The sequence below is a fragment of the Crotalus tigris genome, unplaced genomic scaffold (assembly GCF_016545835.1).
Source record: "Crotalus tigris isolate CLP2741 ecotype Arizona unplaced genomic scaffold, ASM1654583v1 scf7180000018124.1459596, whole genome shotgun sequence".
NCBI lineage: Eukaryota > Metazoa > Chordata > Lepidosauria > Squamata > Viperidae > Crotalus > Crotalus tigris.
The window spans coordinates 293774-316947 of record NW_024096836.1 but is presented as its reverse complement, the minus strand read 5'-3'; the positions used below and the strand labels follow the sequence as shown (position 1 = coordinate 316947).

Below are 23174 nucleotides of genomic sequence, written 5' to 3'. Positions count from 1 at the left end.
ATTACAGTTTTGCAAAAGCCAATCCTTCTGAGAAAAATGTAGTGCTGGCAAGAATAAAGGAGATGGGATGGTGATGAGGACCAGGGGTCATTTTTCCACAGCATTCTGCTAGCTACTGGCCCAGAGGCTATGTTGACACCATGGTTAACCTAATGGGTTAGACTCATACAACATACAGTACTAGCCATAAACTCTCCATTTGGGCTGGGTTTGCCACGGGACACTGCACAGCAACGAACCTGATTTATCCCAGCAATTTGTACAAACTCAAGTCAAAGGCTGATGTAGAGCTTAACAGGTGGGGAAAAAAATCAGAATACAGCAACCCTGAGAAGTAAATAGAGCTGCTAAACTACAAACTCACCCATCGGTACTTGCACCAACCCAGTCAGTGTGGAATTTAGTAAAACTCCAGGTTGTGCAAACTCAAGTGACCAGGGTACAGCTGGTAGTTCTCAACTTAAAACTGGGACTTGTGACCTTTTTTTTCCACACAACCACTGCAGCATCCTCATGGTCACATGATCAAAATTCAAACACTTGGCAACCGATTCATATTTATGACCATTGCAGTGTCCCGGAGTCATCTGATCCCCTTGCAACTTTCTGACCTGCAGTCAATGGGGAAGCCAGATTCACTTAACAGCCATGCCACTGACTTAATAACCAATTCACGTAACAACTGTGGCAGGAAGTCTGTGAAATGAAGAAAATGTACATAACTGTCTCACTTAGCAACAGAAATGTTGGGCCCAATTGAGGTCGTAAATCGAGGACTACCGGGTCGGGATGTTTGCTAGGATGTGGCGGACGAAGGCAGCACACGGAAGAGGAGGGTGGGAGCGGCTGAGGAGGCGGCTGAAACCCCCCCCCGCACCCGCCACCCCTCCTCGGGAGAAGCGGACCGGGACTCGCTGCGCATGTGCTTCCGTGCCCACCGGCTCTTTCGTCCGATCCGTCGCCGGCACGCCCGCCAGTGGAGCCGAGGGAACGGCCGAAGTTCCGCCTGCCTCCCCTAGTGGAAGCCGCGCACTCTCGAGCAGCCCAGCGGCGCGTGGATGCGCAGGGAACAAAGGGCTGGCTCTGCGCCCCGGCGCTTCTCTTCGTTCTCCGGGCCGGCGGGGAATGCAGCCTTTCCGGTGAGCGAGGGCCGAGTTTCGCGGCTTGGGGGATCCCTTCCGACCTTCCCCTCGTCCTCGTTTCTCCCGGCAGGAAGGGCTGCTGTTTCCAGGCGGGTTGATCTCGGCGCCGGTTTACCGCGAAGCTCAGCGGGGAAAGGCAATTTCGCTGGGCACCCTTGCGCTCCGGAGCCCGACTATCCTGCGAACGGATGCCGCGGTCAGATTTGGACCAAGCGAGTACTGGGTGGGTTCAGGTTTACATTCTAGTGTATCTCTGTTTACTCGTAAGTAAGTTCCGACGTGTTCGTGGAACTTTTAGCAAGATAAAGGATTAAGGGGATTGAACCTTGCTGGTGGACCCGGTACTGCGAATGGGAACGGAGGAAAGCTATTAAGTCTGTGACTTAATTTATAATGCGGGTTATGTTATTATATTTTAAAATATTATCATATATTGTATTACATATTGTATTATAATGTTTATATAAACGATGAACCACGTTCATCGTGGTTTAACATGTGGGAATGCAGATAGTGGCTAGATTACATTTTAGCCTAGGGCGTTGTGCCAATCTAGTTGTGTAGTTGTTTTATAATCCAGTAAGAGAAAATGAGTTTTGAGTAAATTGCAGATATATTAGTTTTGCATGTGGTCCAGACAGCCTCTTCTAAGTGTAGGTGCAACCCAGCGCTTAAAAGATTTGTCTGCCTCTTTTGTGTATTCTTTGAAATGGGGATGGCGGAGGTGGGAGGAAGAAGGAGGATGTAATAGTTTTTAATGGCTTTGAAAATGCAGGCCTGGGTTGGTTTGGGGTAGGATAGATGAAGAGGTAGACAAAGCATTTGAATAAAAACATGGATGGACAGAAAGTGGAATATGTAGACTTCAGAAATTCAGGGGTTCAAAGCCATAACTATGGAGTTTAATTTGATTTATTGCTGTTGAGCTTTGGCCTGCAAGATGAAATAAAATGAATTTTCTTAGGAGACACAGGACATTTGTGATTCACCCAGAATCTCATAAGTGAGATGGGTGAGTATGTAAATTTAAATAAATAAACAAGCTGCTTATTCAGGTTAATAATTTCTAGAAGCCCAAATAAAGTGTCTGGACATAAGATGGAAATATTCCAAATAAGGTGTCTGTCATTTTAGTAATTAAATATTAGCTGATATGGATGGATGGAACTTCCTCTCTGAGGTTGAATTGGGACCTGGATCATTGGTTCCTAAATCTTAGTGGGTTTAATGCCGGTATAGGCTGGTTGCAGACAACTGGATTATAATTCTTCAATGTGTTTCTCAACCCAAGTCACTTTAAGATGCAAGCTGACTGGGGAATTCTGGGAGTTAAAGTGGCTGAAGTTGAGAAACATTATTCTAATTCTAAACAGTGGTCAGGATTAGATAAGGGATGTAATCTAAAATACTGGAAGTTATTTAAGCTTATGTTTCACGTTCATCAAATACCACCTGCCTACTATTTGGAAGTATAACCATTATCTGGAATATTAGCATTTGGGTGAAATTTATTTTCTGGCTTTTGCTGTACACATAAGAGCTATTGTCTATTCACAAATGGCCAAATTGCATTATATGGTATCTATAGGTTACTATGGCTCTTTTCCTGCCTGTTACTGACCCTCTCTCAATCTACTCAAACTTTGTTTGCTAGTTCATATGGGCCCCAGATTGGGGAAAGTTTAGTTGTACTTTAGTACAGGAAGTCCTCAACAACAGTTCACTTAGTGACCTTTCAAAGATAGAACAGCACTGAAAAAAGTGACTTATAACTGTTTTTTCACATGACTTTTTTCACAGCATCCCCAGGGTCAGGTGACTAACATTCAGACGCTTGGCAATTGACTCATATTTATGACGGCTGCAGTATCTTGAGGTCATGGGATCCCCTTTTGCGACCTTTTGACAAGCAAAGTCAGTGGGGAAGCCAGATTCACTTAACAACCGTGTGACTAACTGAACAATTGCAGTGATTCACTTAAAGACTGTGTCAAGAAAGGTAGTAAAATCTTTATCAAGAGCCCACAAACCATCAGTTTCCATTCCTGATGTATTCTACAGTAAAAGACTTAATTCTGCCCAGGACACAGCTTTACTTTGTAATAAAATTACTTCCTGTAAAAAAGAAAAGAAAAGAAAGGTACTAAAATGGAACAAAATTCATTTAACAAATGTTTTGCTTAACAACAAAAAAATTTGGGCTCAATTGTGGTCGTAAGTTGAGGATTATCTGTAAATACATCTACAGATAGTTCTCGATTTATGACCACAGTTGAGTCCCAAATTTCCGTTGCTAAGCAAGACAGTTGTTAAGTGAGTTGTGTCCCACTTAGCAACCTTTTTTGCCATAGTTAAGTGAATTACTGCAGCTCTTAAGTGAATCTGGGGGGGTGTCGTTAAACAAATCCGGCTTCCCCCATTGACTTCACTTGTCGGACACCAGCTGGGAAGGTTACAAATGGGGATCCTATGACCCCAGAAACATTGCAGGTGTCACAAATACATGCCAGTTGCCAAGTGCCCAAATTTTGATCACATGGCCATGGGGGATGCTGCTATGGGCATAAATGTGAAAACATAAGTCACATTTTTCAGTGCCGTTTTAACTTTGGTGACTAAACAGAAGGTTTATGTCGAGAACTACCTGTAGTAGCTGGAGATGATGTGAACTGCATTCAACACAAGTGTAGAGCAGCAGGTCAGAGCAAGGATACTATAATCTGTAAGGATGGTTAAAAGAAGTACCACTTACTCATACTTTGCATAATGTTTTCTCATTTCTGTTCCATTGACTCTTTCCTTAACAGTCTCTCTCTCTCTTCTCTCTCTCTCTCTCTCTCTCTCTCTCCCTCCCTCCCTCCCTCCCTCCCTCCCTCCCTCCCTCTGTGTGTGTGTGTGTGTGTGTGTGTGTGTGTGTGTGTTTATGTCTGTGTATTTATTTCTAAAAATACCAACAGGGTGGCACATTCCCCATTTTCCCTTAGGACAGTTGATAAAATCAGGTTTTTTCCAGTTTCGAGTTCTTCAACCAGAGAAGGCAAAGTGTATTTTTTTTTAGTTTCTACTAGGAAGGAATTCTGTTTGCTCTGCACTGGGAGCTACAAGCAGTGTCCAGTCTGGGAACAATGTTCAACATTTTAAAGGCTTCCCCTGATGGACTTGGCTACATATCAAACCACAGAGTGTGTTTGCCATATGAGTCCTGCCCAGCCACTATTGGCATGTTTTTCCTTCATTTCGATGGCTGTGCTAAGTGATGCAAAATCTGATGGAGTCAATGGGTTGGTTGGTTGGTTTCCTGGATGTGATGGTAGCATACCATCTCTCCTTTGTCTTCTTATGTATATGTAGTTATTACAAATGGTTCATCTTGGACAACTAGTTCTTGGTGGAAAAAATTCTGTATGTAAACAAATCAGAGATCTTCTATATCTCCAATTTTGTTCTGTCTTGTTTATTTAGTAGTGATATTCAATACAATATAGGAGATAAAATATTAAATTAAGATAAAACCATAATACAATCACTATATAATTGCAGTGGGATAGATGTTATAATTTGATATCTAAGGAAGTTATTCACGTAACTGCTTCTGGTGTGGCTGTGCTGAGAACATCCCAGGTGCCTTGAAATTTTCTGAGGAGATATTCTTGAACTATATGTTTGTTCTGGAGCACCACAGTCACATCTTAACAGCTTTGTCTTAGTTCTGGCATGGCCTGTCTCATTTTGTCTTGTTTTAAAAGATCTTTTAAAATAGAAGCTAAAACTTTCGGGGTTAGTGCCACATGCAATATAATACCTTCACACCTTGTAAATTATATACTAGGTTAATTTTATTTCAAAACAACGTAACAACTGCAGTGATTCATTTAACAACTGTGGGAAGATAGATCATAAGATAGGGCAAAACTCACTTAAAAACTGCCTTAGCAACAGAAATTTTGGACTCAATTGTGGTCATAAGTCTAGGACTAGCTGTAAAGGTGTACGTTTTAAGGCTTTTTCATGATTTATCTTAACTTTGATTGATTGTACGGATCACCTTTAAGGGGTAACCTGTTTATTTTTAAATAGGTAAGAATCTAGGACAATCTAGATGTTGGTAAATGACCACTTCCCTCATCCCTCCTAATATAGCAGCTGCAGTTCAATATATGGAAAGCTTGTAAAGTTGATTTTTTTTTTATTAGTTGAATGAGAATGATTAGATTTTCCTTTGAATATTTGTGCTTTCCAAGCAAATCCAGAACTATGGAAAAAGGAAATCTAGATGTGTGCAAATATTATTAGTTTAGACAGCATTGTTCTTGTTTGTTTAATTATGTGTTTTATAATACGTTTTAAATGTTGTTTTTAGTGTATACCAACCAGAGTCACCTTGTGTGAGATGAGCAACCATATAAATTTGATACATAAATAAAAAATTGATTTTATATGCAAGGCATTTATGTAATGTGTAAGTAATGGTTGAGAGAAACTACTTGAAGTTTTTTGATTTTGTAGAGCAATGGTCATTTAATGTGTTAGATTAACTTTTTAATTTTTCCATTGTCCTAGGTGTTTGGTGAACTGTTTTTCCATTATTGTTATGTGTAACCACCCAATTTTACTCACATTTGTAACATACAATCAGTCCCTAAGTACATATCTTTCACATCTTGTGTTCATGTTACACAGTTGTAGTTATTTAAAAAATTGTTTTCAAACTGGAGTAATCAGAGAACAGTTCCTTTAGCCCAGAAGGAAATCTACAGTTCTCTTTTCTTACTTCTGTTCCCTAAATATTACCGAATATTTGCTAAAACAGGATGTGACATGTCACCTTTCTCTGATCTTCAGTCTACATTTAGTAACGTCCTTTTCAAGAAACATGCTTGGCTTTGTGGATCAGGACCAAAAAAAAAAAAAAAAAGAATATGTGCTTTTATGTTGTAACTTGTATAGAGAATTGTTTTAAGTATATCAATGCTTTGGTACTTGGCTGAAATTTCCATGTCAGTAGGATTTATTTTATATTAATCAGATAAGGGCATTGCTTATAATATGGAAAAATTCTGTGAGATTACTTGCTGTGTCAGACCTGTGGTAGAATCTTGACAAGTCCCAGTATTACCTTGAAATTACTACAACAGCGTTACTCAGTTCTTATTAGCAAAGTCATGGAGAAAAATATCTGATCCTTAAGACTTGACAATGACGTTATGGCATGTAATTACTCAAGCAGCTTGGAAGAGTATTCCATAAGGAGCAACTCAGAAACCTTTTTTGACCTTCATTGGGAGCCACCACTTAGGAAGGATAGAGCAATTTTAGAATGGTATCCTCTATTTCGCTCTCTGGAGAAGGATACTGTGGCGGGTGGTAATGGAAGCCACCAAGAGGTATAAAGAGACCAGGAGGGATATAGTCCTTCCATGCAAGTCCTGATAGTCATTTATTAGCATAATCAGTGTCAGTTCCATATCATGTCCTATTCTGAAACTTGATTGGAAATAAATAAGTTTGTCTGTGTGTGTATAACATATAGATTGGTTAGATGCACACACTGATGGTGTTGAGACTTGAAGATTATAGCAGGGCTTTTCAACCTTTTCACCCATTGTACCACTTTTAGGATATGGCAACATCCGAGTATCACCAGTCGCCTAGCAAGGTGTCAAAAACTTGATGACCCCCTCCCAAAAGGAAAAAAGTGATAAAGTACAGGTAGTCCTCGACTTACAACAGTTCACTTAGTGACTGTTTGAAGTTACAATGGCACTGAAAAAAGTGCCCTCCAAGCCACAGCCGAGCAAGACACCTGCCTGCCCGCCTGGCGGTGCTCTTCCTCCTATCCGAGGTTTTCATTGTTGTGAACATTTCTGTTGAGGATTGGCAGCGGGGATGGGGGGGTGTTTGGTTTTTATTCCCCCATCTGCTGGGTGGTTGCAGCAGGTTTTTGGTCACTTCACATGACCCTGGGACACTGTGACCGTCATAAATATGAATCAGTTGCCAAGCATCTGAATGTAAATCCCAAGACCCTGGAGATGCTGCAACATTCCAGCTGATCAATGCTTCTTCTGGGCTCAGCAGAAGCACCAGGAGCCTGGCGCTGATCCTGGCGCTTCCGCTGAGCCCTGACAGCTCTGAAAAAGTGCCGATCAGCTGGAAAGGGGCACTGATCCTGGCGCTTCCGCTGATCCCTGACAGTCCTGCAGTTCCAGCCATCTCTTGCTCAGGCTTGTGCAGTGCTGACACCAGTTCAGCTCATTCCCCTCCCTTGCTACCACTTTTCTAGGATGGTCACGTACCACCTGCCAGGTGCCAGTGTACCACAGGTGGTACCCGTACCACTGGTTGAAAAGCCCTGGATTATAGGATCCAATCTGGGTTGGTCACTGGGACTAGAGGTTTCATCTTCCGAGCTTTCAGACTAGTGTTGGAGCCCATCTTTAGGAAACGTCTCTCTAGCAAAGTGTGTGCTGTTCTTGAGGATTATAGTTTCAGCTGGAGCATTCAACCCTTTTTTCTGGAAATATATGTGTATGAAACAATATTATCTTTATTGGCTTTTTGTTTGAAATGAGAGGGTTTCCTCATTGTGTAGTACTTTTGTGGCTTGGGGAAATATCCACTGTGTCCATTTTCAAACTGAAGAAGCAGACATAACTCATGTCTTCTATGCAGAAGAGAATGCCTTCTAGCATGGCATGGGTGGGGAAAAAAGAGATTTCGCTATAAATAGAGCTTGCTGTTAATACCTAGCATTTGCTGGAATTTAGTTTTTTTTTTCTACAGTAAGTTGCTTATTAAAGGTTCTTGGATTCAAACGGTTCAGCTCATCTTGCCAGGGAGAAGCTTAACAGAAATCTGGGTTTTATTTTCTGGTTGCACACAACAATTCTCTTTTATTGGCTACTGGAAACCATTGAGGGTGGATCCCTATGGGATGTCCAAATTAAGAATAACAGGATTTTTCTACTAACAGGATGGTTTGTACATTGTATAAAACTATACAGACAGTCCTCAGTTAGGGACTGACTTGTTTAGTGGCTGTTTGCAGTTACAAGGGTGATGAAAAAGTAACTTTGTGACCAGTCCTTGCATTTATGACTTTGCGGGTCTGTAAAGCAAAGGGAAGCTATAGTAAGATCATTAGCACAGTTGTGGTGTCACTTAGCAAACCGCTTTGTTGGTCCCAATCGTGGTTGCTAAACAGGACTACCTATTACATTCTTTCTTGAGTGTTGACTTAGTAGAATGTATGAAACCTGTCACAGTGCATTGGTGTGAAAATCTACTTGGAAATAAGTCCCATTAGGGTTACTCCAAGATAATAGTGTCTAGGATTTTGTGAACCAAAGGTTTATTTAAATAAGGTGACCAACAGTCCTCCTTTAGGGAGGATAGTTCTCCTTTAGTGAGTTCTGTCCTCCCTCGAAAAGTGTCCTCCTTCATGTCCTCCTTTTCGATATTTGAAGACTAATCTGCAGGGCTTTTTTTTCCTCACAGAACGCTCAGAACAGTGTTCCGGCAACTTTTTTTGATGGTTTTTTTTTCAACTTTTGCATGAGCTGTGCTACTCCCTCTATTGGCTTTTGAGAGCCAATAGGAATTGCTGCTGAGCGTGCCAAAACACCTGGCCAGCAAACTTTGCACATGTAAGTTGTCTGCAGTGAAGGCGAATTGGCAGGAACTTTGCACCCCTCCCTGCTACCCAACTACACCATCTCCTAGTTCAGTGGTTCTCAACCTGTGGGTCGGGACCCCATTTGGGGTTGAATGACCATTTCATGAGGGTCGCCAAACCACGCTGTCCGCCATTTTTTTCCCTTTTCCCTAGCTGTCCTACTCCCTCTTATTGGTGGCCACACCCACTTGGGGGTCACCACAACATGGGGAACTGTATTATGGGGTCACGGCATTAGAAAGGTTGAGAACCACTGTCCTAGTTAGTCCCGAAGATACCTGGAGGAGACTGGAGCGGCGACGCCATGGTAACTTTCTCTTGATCTTTGGCCCTGCTAGGGCAGTAATGACTGTGGGCGCAAGAGGCAGGGGTGGTGGGGCTGCTACAGGTGGGAGTGTGAGGGGCAGCAGTGGCCGGCTGCCCCCCGTGCTGTGGGAGTTGCGGGGCCTGCTCTACATGGAGCTGTGCAGGGTGGGTGGTGGTGCTGGCGGGGCAGCTGCAGGCGGGGTGTGTCAACGGCGGACTGCCCCCCGGGGCCGGAGCCGGTGCAGCTGGTGCTTTGGGAGCCGCGGGGCCCGCTCTACACGGCGAGGCAGCAGTGCTGGCAGGGTGGCTGTGGGCGGGGGTATGGCATGTAAGCATAATTACAATATAAAATGTTATTGTTACAAATGTTTTTATTATGCATTTATGATATTATAGTGTAATCTGTATTATTGTTGCAATGAATACAATGTTTCTTTTATTTACGATATTTTTTTCTTCAATTTATTTGTGTCCTCCTTTTCATTGTAAAAAAGTTGGTCACCTTAATATAAAAGGTCTGTTTGGTATAAGTTGAACTTCTCATGACTTCATGGCCATATCCATGGAGTCATAAGACTTTCTTGGCAGCAGTATACAAGCGATCAGTTATCAGCGTCCCTCCTTTATTTAGCTGGCCCGAACTCAGTAGTAGCTATCCAGATGCTCTACATAGCTTGAATAAATTAAGAATCACATTGCATAGTACACTGAAGTTATTTCATTTGATTATTTGCCAGAATGAGGGTATAGTACTCCAAGTATCCTTTGCAGTTTAAATCTGGCACTTCATCCTGTTACTTCCACAGCTTCATGGCCACCTTGTTTCACATTTCTCATGCTCAGTAAGACATTACAATTGATGACTGACATATTTAGTATTTCTGCTGTGGAAAACTCTAGCTTCTAACGTATCTACTTCATCTGCCATTGCTATCTTGATGTTTTTGGGTTGATATTTCTTTCAACTTTTTGCAGTCTTGGGATTTTCTTACGTATTAATCAAGTTGTAATCAGATATGATTCAGGTTGGCTAGATGCTGCCACCTTCTATAGATGCTTAGTTTAATAGGAAATAAAACTAATCCTATATTCAGCTTTGGTATGTCACTAAAAGCTAGTGGGCTTTTGTTCCAGTGTGTGACTAAAGTTCGTTTTTGAATAATCTACTGTCAAACTTTATACATGTAGGTCTCAACCATAGACCATTATTGAGCCCAAAATTTCTGTTGTTCAGCAAGGCAGTTACTAAGTGAGTTTTGCCCCATTTTACGACCTTTCTTGCCACAGTTGTTAAGTAAATTACTGCAGTTGTTAAGTTAGTTAACAAGGTTCTGAAGTGAATCTGGCTTTCCCATTGATTTTGCTTGTCGGAATGTCGCAAAAGGGGATCACATGACCCCGGGACACTGCAACTGTCATAAAAATCAATCAATTGCCAAGTGTCTGAATTTTGATCACATGGCCATGGGGATGCTGCATTTGTCGTAAGTGTGAAAAACGGTCATAAGTTACTTTTCTCAAGTGCTGTTGTAACTTCGAACGATCACTAAATAAACTGTTATAAGTTGTGGAATGGTTAATCCAAATACTCTGATTTGTTAAAAGGAAGTTTTGAAGTTACAACACAAGAATTCAAACAAGGATCCTACTTTTAAATTGATACCTGTGTGTAGACCAGGGGTAGTCAACCTTGGCTCTTTTATGACTCGTGGACTTCAACTCCCAGAATTCCTGAGCCAGCTGTGCTGGGAGTTGAAGTCCACGAGTCATAAAAGAGCTAAGGTTGACTACCCCTGGTGTAGACAATCAGTGATAACAAAGATTTTGTTGGTTTCCTCTCATATTTTAGAATGGAAAAATTGGTCTTTTTGAGAAGGCAGCGTAATCTATCTGGTAGCAACCTCTTTAACAATATGAAAACTCTCACGTCTGTAGTGACCTAGTCTAATCCATACAACCAGTTGAACCATGGAGGAGTTGTTAACTCTATGGGAAACAGTACTTGGGCCTAACTCTTGCCATATGTCTTGGGACTTCAGTTCTTAGCTTGCTGATCGCTGCTGAATTAATCACTAATTAGTAATATTTTTAAATGTATTGAATGTTTGTAAAGGTATCCCTTGTTTTGCCTGGAGGTGTCACCATTACACAAGTTTTAAGAGGGCTTTTATATTCCATAGAAATGAAAATAAAAAATATAACTGAATACAGCAATGAATAAAAGGAAGGGTGCAGTATTAAAGCCAAAAATGCCTGCCTGAACGAGCATTAAATGTTCAGAACAGCACAGTGAATAAGTCTGTGATCATGTTGAAAGAGCAAAAGTGTCCTGTGATTGAGGTGTATTTTTAAATTAACACCTGGAAGAGAAACTGCTTAGAGAAGCCAGCTCTGCCTATTTACCCTTGCAAGCTGTGAGATAACAAACTTTTTGCTCTCATTCTAATCAATAATTCCCTCTTCCTTCTAGACTTCTTTCTATAGCAGCCGTGTTCAACCTTGTCAACTTTTAGACTTGTGGATTGGCTGAGGAATTCTGGGAATTGAAGTCCATAAGTCTTAAAGTTGACAAGGTTGGATACCCTTGCTCTAGACCCGGGGTGTGTGTGTGTGTGTGTCAAACTGCCTGCCTGAGGGCCGGTTTCATCATACTGAAGCCATGCCCACCTCACTGCCAGCAATGCAAAAAGAGTCGCAATACGTCGTGACACGTCACGTGACATGGCGAGTTTGACACCCATGCTCTAGACCAGGGGTAGGCAACCTTGGCTCTTTTATGACTTGTGGACTTCAACTCCCAGAATTCCTGAGCCAGCCATGATGAGGGGAAAGGGAGAGGTTTCCAAGCTGAGTCATGCTGGCTCAGGAATTCTGGGAATTGAAGTCCACGAGTCATAAAAGAGCCAAGGTTGCCTACCCCTGCTCTAGACACTTAATCCTAATTAATACATAACCTTCCCTTTCTGATGCCTGCACTAAAGAACTCTGGGGACAGAAGGTGGAAAGAGAAGTTGAAGGGCTATAAAACCTCCCCACCAAAAGCAACCCCTTTGTAAGTTTGAATTTTGAAAATCATCCTTGCCTTTTGGATTCACTTTGGTCATTAGGGAAGAATCCTTGGTGGTTGTGTAAGTTATTGCACAATTTGGCTGGCTGGGGAATTCTGGGAGTTGAAGTCCACATATCTTAAAAGTTGCTAAGGTTGGGAAACATTGCATTAGAAAGATAGTTTGATAGAGTCTATGTCTGCATAATTTATTTTTTTCCATCTCCTTAGGTCAGCAGGCTTTCTTGCGTTACAAAAATTAATGCTGAGCTGTTTCCTTCTTTCTACTTTAACCCTCTAGGCTAGCTTTACAAACAGCATTGTGGTATAGTAGCAAAAATCTGTGAGAGGAAATCAGGGTTGCTTGGAAACTGCCTGGCAACCAACCTGTGTTCAAAAAGTCGGGAGAACAGAGGAAGTAAAAAGAATTTTTTCCTTTTAGCCCACAGTCACTGCTCAAACTTCTGTATTTTTCAAAGCCTGGTACTTTTGCTTAGGTTTCTGCCCTAAAACATTCGGTAGAAATCTTATAAGTAATATTTTTGATGAGCCTTAAGTCCACACCCTTCCTTCACTTACTGGGTGATTACTGAAAACCCTGCTGTGGGGTACTTCGTTACTTAAACCTTTTAGTTTAAAAAGCTCTCAGAAGAGAATAATAAAAATCAAACAGCTTCCAATTTCTATTTTAGTTTTAGAAACTAAGTTAAAAAGACACAGGGTTCTGGGTTGCAAAGTGTGGCCATAAAAAACAAGCAGGACTTGGATTGCACTATTGTGGCTGACATCTTGACTTTTTTGCCCCGTGGATTCCCTACCCAATACAGAAAGAAAAGGGGAAGGGAGGGAAAAAAAGAAATCAAGATAACTCAGTCATTGTTTTTTAAAATGTTTTATTGCTACTAAAATGGTTGTCTATGGTGAAGGAACATTTTACAAACCTTATTTATTCTCTTCATGCTGACCTTCAGTAATTAGTGGGTTGCATTTTATATTCCAAACATAGAAATCTTGCCTGACAGGAAATATTGGAATGATCACTTTGACATTTGTGGTGCAACCTGAATTGGAGAGGTCCAGTTGAATAATAATAAATGTGTCAATCCTATGTGGGGCTGAGGAATTCTGGGAATTGAAGTCCACAAGTCTTAAAGTTGCCAAGGTTGGACATCCCTGTGGCAGACCAAACTAAGAAACTGATATCATATAGGTTGGGAGTACTTTTATTGGAACATTAGTATTAATCTATAGCAGGGCTTTTCAACCAGTGGTACGGGTACCACCTGTGGTACATTGGCACCTGGCAGGTGGTACGCGACCATCCTAGAAAAGTGGTAGCGAGGGAGGGGAATGAGCTGAACCACTGGCAGCATCGCACAAGCCTGAGCGAGAGACGGCTGGAGCTGCAGGGCTGTCAGGGCTCAGTGGAAGCACCAGGATCAGTGCCTCTTTGCAGCTGATCGGCACTTCTTCGGGGCTATCAGGGCTCAGTGGAAGCGCCAGGATCAGCGCCAGGCTCCAGCTGGAGCTCGGCGCTGATCCTGGTGCTTCTGCTGAGCCCTGAAGAAGTACCAATCAGCTGGAATGATGCAGCATCTCTAGGGTCTTGTGATTTACATTCAGATGCTTGGCAACTGATTCATATTTATGACAGTCACAGTGTCCCAGGGGTCATGTGAACCTGCTGCAACCACCCAGCAGACGGGAGGGAATAAAAATCAAACACCCCCCCCCACCCCAATCCTCAACAGAAATGCTCACAACAATGAAAACCTCGGACAGGAGGAAGAGTGCCGCCAGGTGGGCAGGCAGGTGTCTTGCTCGGTTGTGGCTTGGGGGGCAGTTTTTTCAGTGCCATTGTAACTTTGAGCAATCACTAAGCAAACTGTTGTAAGTCGAGGACTACCTGTACTTTATCACTTTTTTTCCCTTTTTTTTTGGTCATCAAGTTTTTGACACCTTGCTAAGCGACTGGTGGTACTCAGATATTGCCATATCCTAAAAGTGATACAATGGGTGAAAAAGTTGAAAAGCCCTGATCTATAGTAACAGACTCTTACGTATCTAAATGCGCTTCCCCTATTCCTACCCTCACCTCCATCCCTTTATCTCTGTATGAACTGGAGAGGAGCTTTTCTGACACTTTTGTATTATTTTCTTCATCCAGGCTCAGTCCTTTGTTATCTGACTTGCTCTTCCTCCTGTCCTCCAAGGCCATTCCCGATGTGTTCTTTGTTGGTTTGGCAAAATTAAAATTTACTTACTCGTGCCAGTTTGAAGGGCCTGCAAGAAAACCTAGCCTCTATAATAGGGCTGGCTGTGCTTTGAAAATGGTTTGCAAGAGATGCTTCAGGCCATTGAAAGCACTGCATCTTTCTGCTGTTAATTAAAGCAACAATGTCTTTTTTCTGGCATTCATTGCTTTATGGCATGAAGTCTTGAAAGTGACTTTTAAAGCAGTAGCTTCTCTTTTCCTCTCGCAAGCCTAAAAGAAATGGCTGCTTTAATAAAGAGCAGAGTGATACGCTCATGCAAAGTCCAAAGGGTGACTTTAAAATAATCTTTGAAAGGTGCACACAGCCTTCATCCAGAATAGGTGCAGACTTTTAAACCTTTCACACTTTACCATTTTCGGGCACTGTCTGGGTTCCATTTTCATTCCTCCTGATATTTATCGCCTTGGATCCTTTCCCCACTGTTTTTTTTCAGCCTGGTGATATCTTGTAAATATTTGGCTTCTGCTTGGTGGCTGCAGCACAAGTCAGTGGTGTTTGCGGAAGAAATATCGTATTTAAAGAGCATGTTTCAGTCCCTGTGGTTGGCATTTACTCAAAGGGTTCCTCAGCTTAAATGTACTGACCATCAAGAAAACTTCTAAAGAGGGAGAAATCTGTTTAAAATGTGGCTGTTCCTGCTGTTTTTCTGGATCAAGACACAGCAAATTTATTTCTTCTAAATGCAGGGTAATTGGGCTCCCTGGTGTCTGTGTGTGTGTGTGTGTGTGTAAGTAAGACCTAGGCTTAGCCTCTTTGCAAGCATAGTATAGTACAGGAGTAGGCAACCTTGGCTTTTTTATGACTCATGGACTTCAACTCCCAGAATTCCTGAGCCATCTATGCTGGCTCAGGAATTCTGGGAGTTGAAGTCCATGAGTCATAAAAGAGCCAAGGTTGCCTACCCCTGGCATAGTACTATAATAGAAGAAAGTGTGGTTGAAATTCATGAAGGGGTCACAAGCCATCTGCCATTATACTTTTAGCAGGAGCGTCAGCATTTGTTTTTCTTCTTTCAATATGTCATTCTACTCATTGGAGGCAGCCCAGAATTTCACGAAGAGGCATTTGATGGGCGAAGAGTGAGAAAATGGATGGCAGGTTCAGGGAATGTGGTGAAAAAAGGATACAAATGACTATGTATCAAAAGGCAACCCATTTTTTCCTGGAGGAAGAAGATGTTTCGCTTCTCACCCAAGAAGCTTCATCGGTTCTGGCAGGATGGTGGGGGCGATGGTGGGGGCGATGGAAGGATTAGTTCTGACAGGACGGGGGAAGGGAGTTAAAAGGATCATATTTCTTGGCAGTCACCTGGTCGTTAGCACTCTCCCTGAGAGCCCTGGAGGCCACTTGGGGGTTTATCTGTGTCTTCGGGGATCACCTGCTTCAGGGTGCCAGTGCAAGTGGCAGAGATGTGGAGAGGGAGATTTTGCAGTGTGTGTTAAAGTACTTTGGAAGGAGGAAATGAAGGAAATTACTCATCTACCCATCTTTTTGCCTTTGTTTTTTTTTGGGAAGTAGCTCAGTCAACGTTCCGATAGCTATCCCAGCAGGATTAGGAAAGTTTTACTGTGGAAATAGCCTTAATGAATCATCCGCTGTAAATCTGGCTCTTTTGTAGCCTTTTATTTATTTATGTTTCTATGCCCCTTCAGTCGCGATGATTCCAAGTGGCTTAACTTTCTTTCTTTCGTCTGGAGTTTGTTTACAAGTTGCCATTACCTAGCAGAGGAGTGAGCCCTGCTTAAAAGAAGCAAAGTGGTTTTGGCTGTGTGTGGGGGGGGGAGCACCCTCTGTGAGTCAACAGTATAATTTCAGCAGAGGGGAAATATCAAAGAAGTTTTGGGACGATGCTGGCAAGGATGTTCCCCAAAGAGTGCAAGCAAGTGGATAGACTTTGATTCCTTCATGTTAAAGAGTGGCTGTTTTTCTGATATTTGTGTGTGTGTATGTGTGTGTGTGTGTGTGTGTGTCTGTGTGTGTTTGTGAATTAAACATCAGAGCAATACACATACAACCCAGACAGGCAATATGTAGTGTTGCATTTGAATTAAGTATTATTAATATTATTAGTACAGTAGTCCTCGACTTACGACCAGAATTGAGCCCAAATTTTCTGTTTCTAAATGATACAGTCATTAAGTGAGCTTTATGTCCTATCTTGCCACAGTTGTTAAGTGAACCACTGCAGCTGTTAAGTTAGTAAAACGGTTGTTAAGTGAATCTGGCCTCCCCATTGACTTTGCTTGTCAGAAGGTTGCAAGAGGGGATCACGTGACCCCAGGACACTGCCACCGTCTTAAGTGCGAGTCAGTTGCCAAGCGTTTGGATTTTGATCATGTGGCCATGGGGATGCTGCAATGGTCTTAAGTGTGAAAAATGATCATGTCACTTTTTTCAGTACCTTTGAAAGTTTGAACGGTCCTTAAACGAACTGTTGTAAGTCGAAGACTATAATAAAGATTAACTGTTACTGTTCTATCAAATATTGCTTATGGGTCTGTTTGCTTGGTGGAAGGATTTTGGGATGTTATTTGAGAGGTCCCAAGGGGATTCTTTCCAATGGCTTCTCCCTCCTTTCTTCCAACTTTGGAGAATACTGATATCCCTCCCTCTCTTTTGAAAAAAATTAACATTAAAGGTAAGAAGTGGATGATGGTAGAAAGGAACTATTTAGGAACTATCTGCTGTTGCTGCAGTAACCTGGTTTCTTGAAGATGCTTGCAGGTGCTTACCGACAGCTAGATGCTAGATCAGTGGTTCTCAACCTTTTTAATGCCGCGACCCCCAACCGGTCGTAAGTCGAGGACTACTCAACCAGTCGTAAGTCGAGGACTACTCAACTGATGCAGCACCGTTTGCACAATGGGACTTTTGGCGGGCTGAGCAGGGCAGAGACAGCCTGGACAATTCCTATTGGCTTTTGAAAGCCAATAGAATTAGACTCTATTCAAGAGAGTCTATTCTATTGGCTTTCAAAAGCCAATAGAATAAAAGGGAGTAGCACAGCTAAGGAAAAGGGGAAAAAATGGTGGGCTGCATTGTTTGGCGACCCCTGTGAAATGGTCGTTCGACCCCCAATGGGGTCCCGACCCACAGGTTGAGAACCACTGTGCTAGAGAGTGCGGTGTTTCTCTTTTTATATTAAATCTCTTTATTAGTTTATCAAAATATAAAATACAGAAATACAAAGGGGAAAAATGGGAAAAGAGGGGAGCAAAAGGAGAAAGAGAAAAGTACAGGGTAAAGGAGAAAAGAAAAAGAAAACAGCAGTGACCTCTGATTCCTTTTGGTGCAATAAACTAAGGCAGTGGTGGCGAACCTATGGCATGCGTGCCAGAGGCGGCACTCGGAGCCCTCTATGTGGGCACGCGCGCCATTGCCCCAGCCCTGCTTCCCCCCCACATCCCTCCTCACCAGCAGCTTCCCCCAGAGGAGAATCTCCCCCAGGCACAGCCCGCGTGGAGGAGCACAGCCAAGGACATGGCAGCCGGGCAGCAGGGACAAGACTCCGCCCTTGTGCCCCATTGTGTGCAAATGATGCTGCGGGGTGCGGGTGGAGGGCGTGGTTGCCACGGCATTGCAAGGCCACCTAGGCGATCTGCAGCAGGCCGTGGAGCAGGTGAGTGGCCCTGCAGGTGGGCGGGGCAGGGGCAGAGCGCGGGCGGGCTGAGGGGTTTTTGGGGCACTCAGTCTCTAAAAGGTTCACCATCACTGAACTAAGGTAATTACATAAAACCTCTATTTCTTACTTTTACATAATATATACTCACCATTTCTATAATAACAAACCTATCTAATGAGCAAAACCCCCAAATTTTCCCACCTCAAGCACAAAGCCCCCAAACGCTTTCTTCGTAGAAACAAAATTGTGTTCTTTCTTTAATCAAAGTGGCCCGTTTAGCCATCTCCGCTAACTTCATCAACTTTTGCAGCCATTCGTCCATTGCGGGAATCAGAGTATCCTTCCGTTTTTGTGCATAGAGAGTATTCTTGCTGCTCCACAGTCATGTTTCTCAATCCTGGCAGGTCGACAGATGGGCTTCACTGCGGAATTCTGGGAGTTGAAGTCCTCCCACCTGAAACATGCCAAGCTTATGAGAGATGCTGCACTAGAGGCTTTCTTTGCTCCTTCCTGACAAATGAAGAAGTCCCCCTCACTTGGCAGTTCAGTGCCTGTGGCTTCTGTTGCCAGGAATCTCCAGCTTTTCATTGGCAGACAAGTCCGTGAGCTGAGTTGTCCCTCACACGCTCCAGCCCACAGACAGTCGAAGAGGGTGTTCTGCAGAGGGAGAGGGTCAGCTTCTGTCGCTCTCCCCACTAGTCCTGTTTTAATTGACATTGGCTAGGATTTGATCTCTGGAAAACAAAGTGCTACAGTCTCAGTTGCTCCATCGGTGGCTTGCATTCCTCCCCCACTGGCTGAGGATGGGCTTAACTGCTTCACCACCAAAGAGGATCAGCCATGGCCAACTTTGAAGGAATCTCTTGAGAATCTGGAGAAAGAACAGAGCAATCTCTTGAAAGCCCTTCTGGAAAGTTGGATGGCTTTACTTTAAGTCAGCTGGTTTGTTTTCCTCTTTAATTCTTCATTCCAAAGAGAGGAAATTGGATGATCTCCCTGGCAACTAAAAATCAGGTACATTAAGAGGACTTCTGTGAACTTTTTTTTTTTTCCTGCTGTGATCTTCAGTTATAAAATCCTGCTTCCTTAATTCTGTAATCTTAAAAAAACACGATGATTATGGTGGGATTGGAAAATAGATGTTTCTTGATGCAAGTTTCTCTTGCTGTCTTCAAAAGTTGTTTTGGGGCTGGGGGATGTTTTGGGCAAACTTCCAACAACATAAAATCTTGTTTCTTCTCATAGAATTTTGAAGAATTTCTTTGACAGTTGTTTCTTGTTCTCTTAATGCTGGGAATCTAATCTCTTCCTCATTTTATGGCCGTAGTAAAATTAAATGACTGCAGGAAAGTTGCAATTTCATGTATATGCTGCAGGAGCATGTAATTCTAGCCGTAGTAATTCACATTCTGGCAGATCATGAGATGTCACTGAAACATTGGTATAGCTGGAAAGTTAAAGAAAGCATGTATACATACAGAATTTGCTCTGTGTCTTAAAGAGACCATTGTGTCTATTGTGGCTGATGGGCCATGATATATTTTTAGATGAAACAGAGTTCCTCAGTCAGAATGTGTTTTGTTCTGATTATTGCAACTTAGAACTTAGGGTAGTAGAAAAACTGCCAGAGAGACTCCTTATATTATCCACGCTGATTGGATACAGTAGATTTGCAGCCAGAATTCAATGATGTTGATTTGGAAATAAATCGTGATGATCCCAGGGCAGTGCATTTCCAAATGGATTTGATTTGTGTCTTCTTTTTTTGTATTTCTTCTCTTGCCAAATTAGGAAAATTCCCAGCTTCCTCTGGCAAGCATTTTGTGCCTTCTGAAGAGCATTCTAAACTAGTTATCAAAACATCATGCAGTCCGGTAGCAAAAAAAAAAAAAAAAAAAGGAAAAGGAAAAAAAACCACAAAGGAAAAATGGGTTCCCTTTGTGGTGATCAGGGTAGAGAGAAAAATGTCTTCTGTGACATTTTGAGAAATATTTTATGAAATGCTGTTTTGGCTGAAATCCTCAGAAAATTTATTTTTCCTGGGAGTAAACCCCAGTGGATGAAGTGAGCAGCCTGTTCTGTGTTGCTTGGGAAGACACTGCAAGGATTAAGGCACAGTATTCTGTATTAATCTGTGTTTAGCAAAAGAGAATGGTAGGTTCCTCTGTTACAGCAAAGCAGCACAGCATCTTGGAACAGTTGATTTATTATGCCTTAAGTTTTTGTAGGCTAGAGCCTATTTTGTTGGTGGAACAAAACTGTCATATTTCTACAAATTCTTGCGCCGCTTAAAGTTGTTCGCCTCCTTTCTTGGGGAGATAGAAAGAATATTTGAAGGGGGGGGGGTTGAACTTCCTGACTACAACCTGCCATAGGTAGCTTTGATCTCCTCACCCCCACCAAGCATTCAGTTTTATTCAGAATTCCAGAGGGGGCAGGCCCAAGTAATGTACCGCTGGATTTCATGATGCTGAGAGTGGAGAACACAGAATAATGGAATTACAGATGACATTAGAAATCACCCAGTCCAGCGATCCCAACCTTTCTGACTTGGCAGCCCGGTGGTTGGGGGGAGAAGAGGGGATGGTTCTGTGCGAGTGGCAGGCGTGAGCACGAGCGTCTGCTGTTCGTGCAAGTGGAACTGTGTGCACGCTTGCCCACTGCTTATGTGGCCCGGTTCTGAATGGGCCACAGCCCTGTAGTGGGCCATGGCCCAGCGGTTGGTGACCCCTGATCTAGTCCAACTCCCTACTCAGCACAGGCTCTGTTACCTCTGATAGGTAACTATTCAATCTCTGATTTGAACTCTGTAAAGAAGAGTTTGCCACTTTATATGTCTGCTTATAATGGCATGTGGGGCATGTAGGGGAGGAAGAGATGCTGATCAGATAAGAGAGGGCATAGCCTGCAACTGTATAATGGGAAGAGATTCAGAAAAAGACTTAAATACTTAAGTGTAATGAACTTTGAGAAAATTTTAACCCGTAAGAATTCTTTGAACATGGGGGGGAAAACAAATTTAAATAAGAATTTTGTAAGCAGGATCTATGATGAGGCAATTAAAATGATCAGTTAGAAAAGAAGCTTTATATTGATGTGGTTATTATTTGCAGAAATATTAGAAAAATGACTATATTTAATTGTTATTTATCAAAATAATAAGAATTGTATCAATTCAAGATTGGCAAAAGAGAATATTATTGGAAGAAGAGAAAATCAAGCAAAGCTACTATTTAGATTATAGAATTATAGAAACTAATTGTTACTGACTGTTTTTTAAATATAAACCCAGACAACACGCTGTTTACCAAATATCAAGGTGATTATGTTAAAAAAATCAATAAAACATATTTAGGAAAAAAGAAAGTGTTATCTGTTATAAGCCTGCAATCTGCTTTTGTCAACTGCCATTTCATTCTAATAGTATACATTCTATCTGTTAATAAAACTGACAAGATACAGAAAATAAATCTACTTAATTTCTCAGGATGTAAAAGGGACAGCGAAAGATTTGTACTATCAGACTTCAAGGTTCTGTTAAAGTAACCATAGAATAAAGTAGAATTAGCTCATCTAGTTGTGTTTCCGTTGCGAGCTTGTATAGTTAGGAAATTCTTTCTGACATCTAGCCTGAATCTATTGTTATGAGTTTTAAGGTGGTGTTCTGGTCCTGTTTTTCTAGAGCAATAGAGAATATGTCCACTTCCTCTTCTATTTGGCAGCCCTTTGCATATCTGAAGGCTAAACTTACTCAGTTCCTTTAACTGTTTCCTAGGGCTTCATTTCCAGACCTCTCACCATCTCAATAGCCCTGGTCTGCATCATTCCAATCATCATGGTCTGTGATGGAATGTGCACCTGCAGGAGCAGAGGGGGGATCTTCTGACAACTCAGAGCTTTCCCAGAGAGAGGCCCAGATAAAGCAAGCGCTCAGCTCCAAGCAGTACGTGAGAGGGGGAAAGAGATTCAGGGGAACCACAACCTAGAATCTCTCAGGATATATTTAGAAAGCTGGAATGTTATAAGCTTTAGTTTGGCAAGATTCTATCCATTGGGTGTAAGAGAATAAATAATAAATTGAATTCAATTGGATCTTTCTGTCTTGTCTCTGGGCTTAGGCCTGATTCTATTCTTTTGGAATGGTGGTGCCCAGAACTGGAAGTAGTATTCCAAATGGGGCCTACCAGGACAGAGTAGAGTGAAAGTCCCTTCCTCATGATCTAGATCAGTGTTTCTCAATCTTGGGAATGCTAAGATGGGTAGACTTCAATTCCCAGAATTCACCACCCAGCATGATGGCTGGGGAATTCAGAGATTTGACATCCATCATCTTAATGTGGACAAAGGTGAGAAACATTGGCCTAGACCAGTGGTTCTCAACCTTCCTAATGCCGCGACCCTTTAATACAGTTCTTCATGTTGTGGTGACCCCCAACCCCCCATCCAGCTGGCTGGGGGGGGTATCAAAAACTTGACCAAAAAAAGAGGAAAAAATGGGAAAGTATAGGTAGTCCTCGACTTACAACAATTCGCTTAGTGACTGTTTGAAGTTACAACAGCACTGAAAAAGCGAATTATGATCATTTTTCACACTTATGATTGTTGCAGCATCCCCAGGGTCAGGTGATTTACATTTGGATGCTTGACAACTGATTCATACTTATGACGTTCACAGTGTCCCAGGGTCACGTGATCAATTGCCGGGGGCGTGGCCAGCTGATCACTCAGGTTGTAGAGTGCCTGTGGGGGGGGGAAACTGTGGGTCTCTGGGATGGGACTGGGGTGGGTGCCTGCCTTCCTTCCCTCCCTTCTCTCCCCTTGTCCCTTCCTTCCTTTTCTTCCTTTCCTTCACCTCCTTAGTCTCTTCTTCCTTCCCTCCCTGTCCCTTCCTTCCTTCTTTCCTTCACCTCCTTCTTAGTTTCTTCCTCCTTCCCTCCCTTTCCCATTGTCCCTTCCTTCCTTCTTTCCTTCCTTTCCTTCCCCTCCCTTAGTCTCTTCCTTCTTCCTTCCCTCTCTCCCATTGTCCCTTCCTTCTTTCCTTCCTTTCCTTCCCCTCCCTCTTAGTCTCTTCCTCCTTCCCTCCCTCTCCTTGTCCCTTCCTTCCTTC

The 23174-nt window shown here is 42.5% G+C and overlaps 1 protein-coding gene across 6 annotated transcripts in view; it reads left to right on the top strand.

Moving 5' to 3' along the window:
- The first annotated feature begins 702 nt into the window (after positions 1–702).
- PALD1 (phosphatase domain containing paladin 1) overlaps positions 703–23174 on the top strand; it is a 143909-nt gene continuing 121437 nt past the window's right edge. For 2 of the 6 annotated variants that reach the window (XM_039348162.1, XM_039348167.1), the window contains exon 1: positions 703–1139. In XM_039348162.1, coding sequence (XP_039204096.1) covers positions 790–1139 — 350 coding nt within the window. In that variant the 5' untranslated portion in view covers positions 703–789. The other 4 variants (XM_039348166.1, XM_039348170.1, XM_039348164.1 and 1 more) reach the window with 3 other exon arrangements.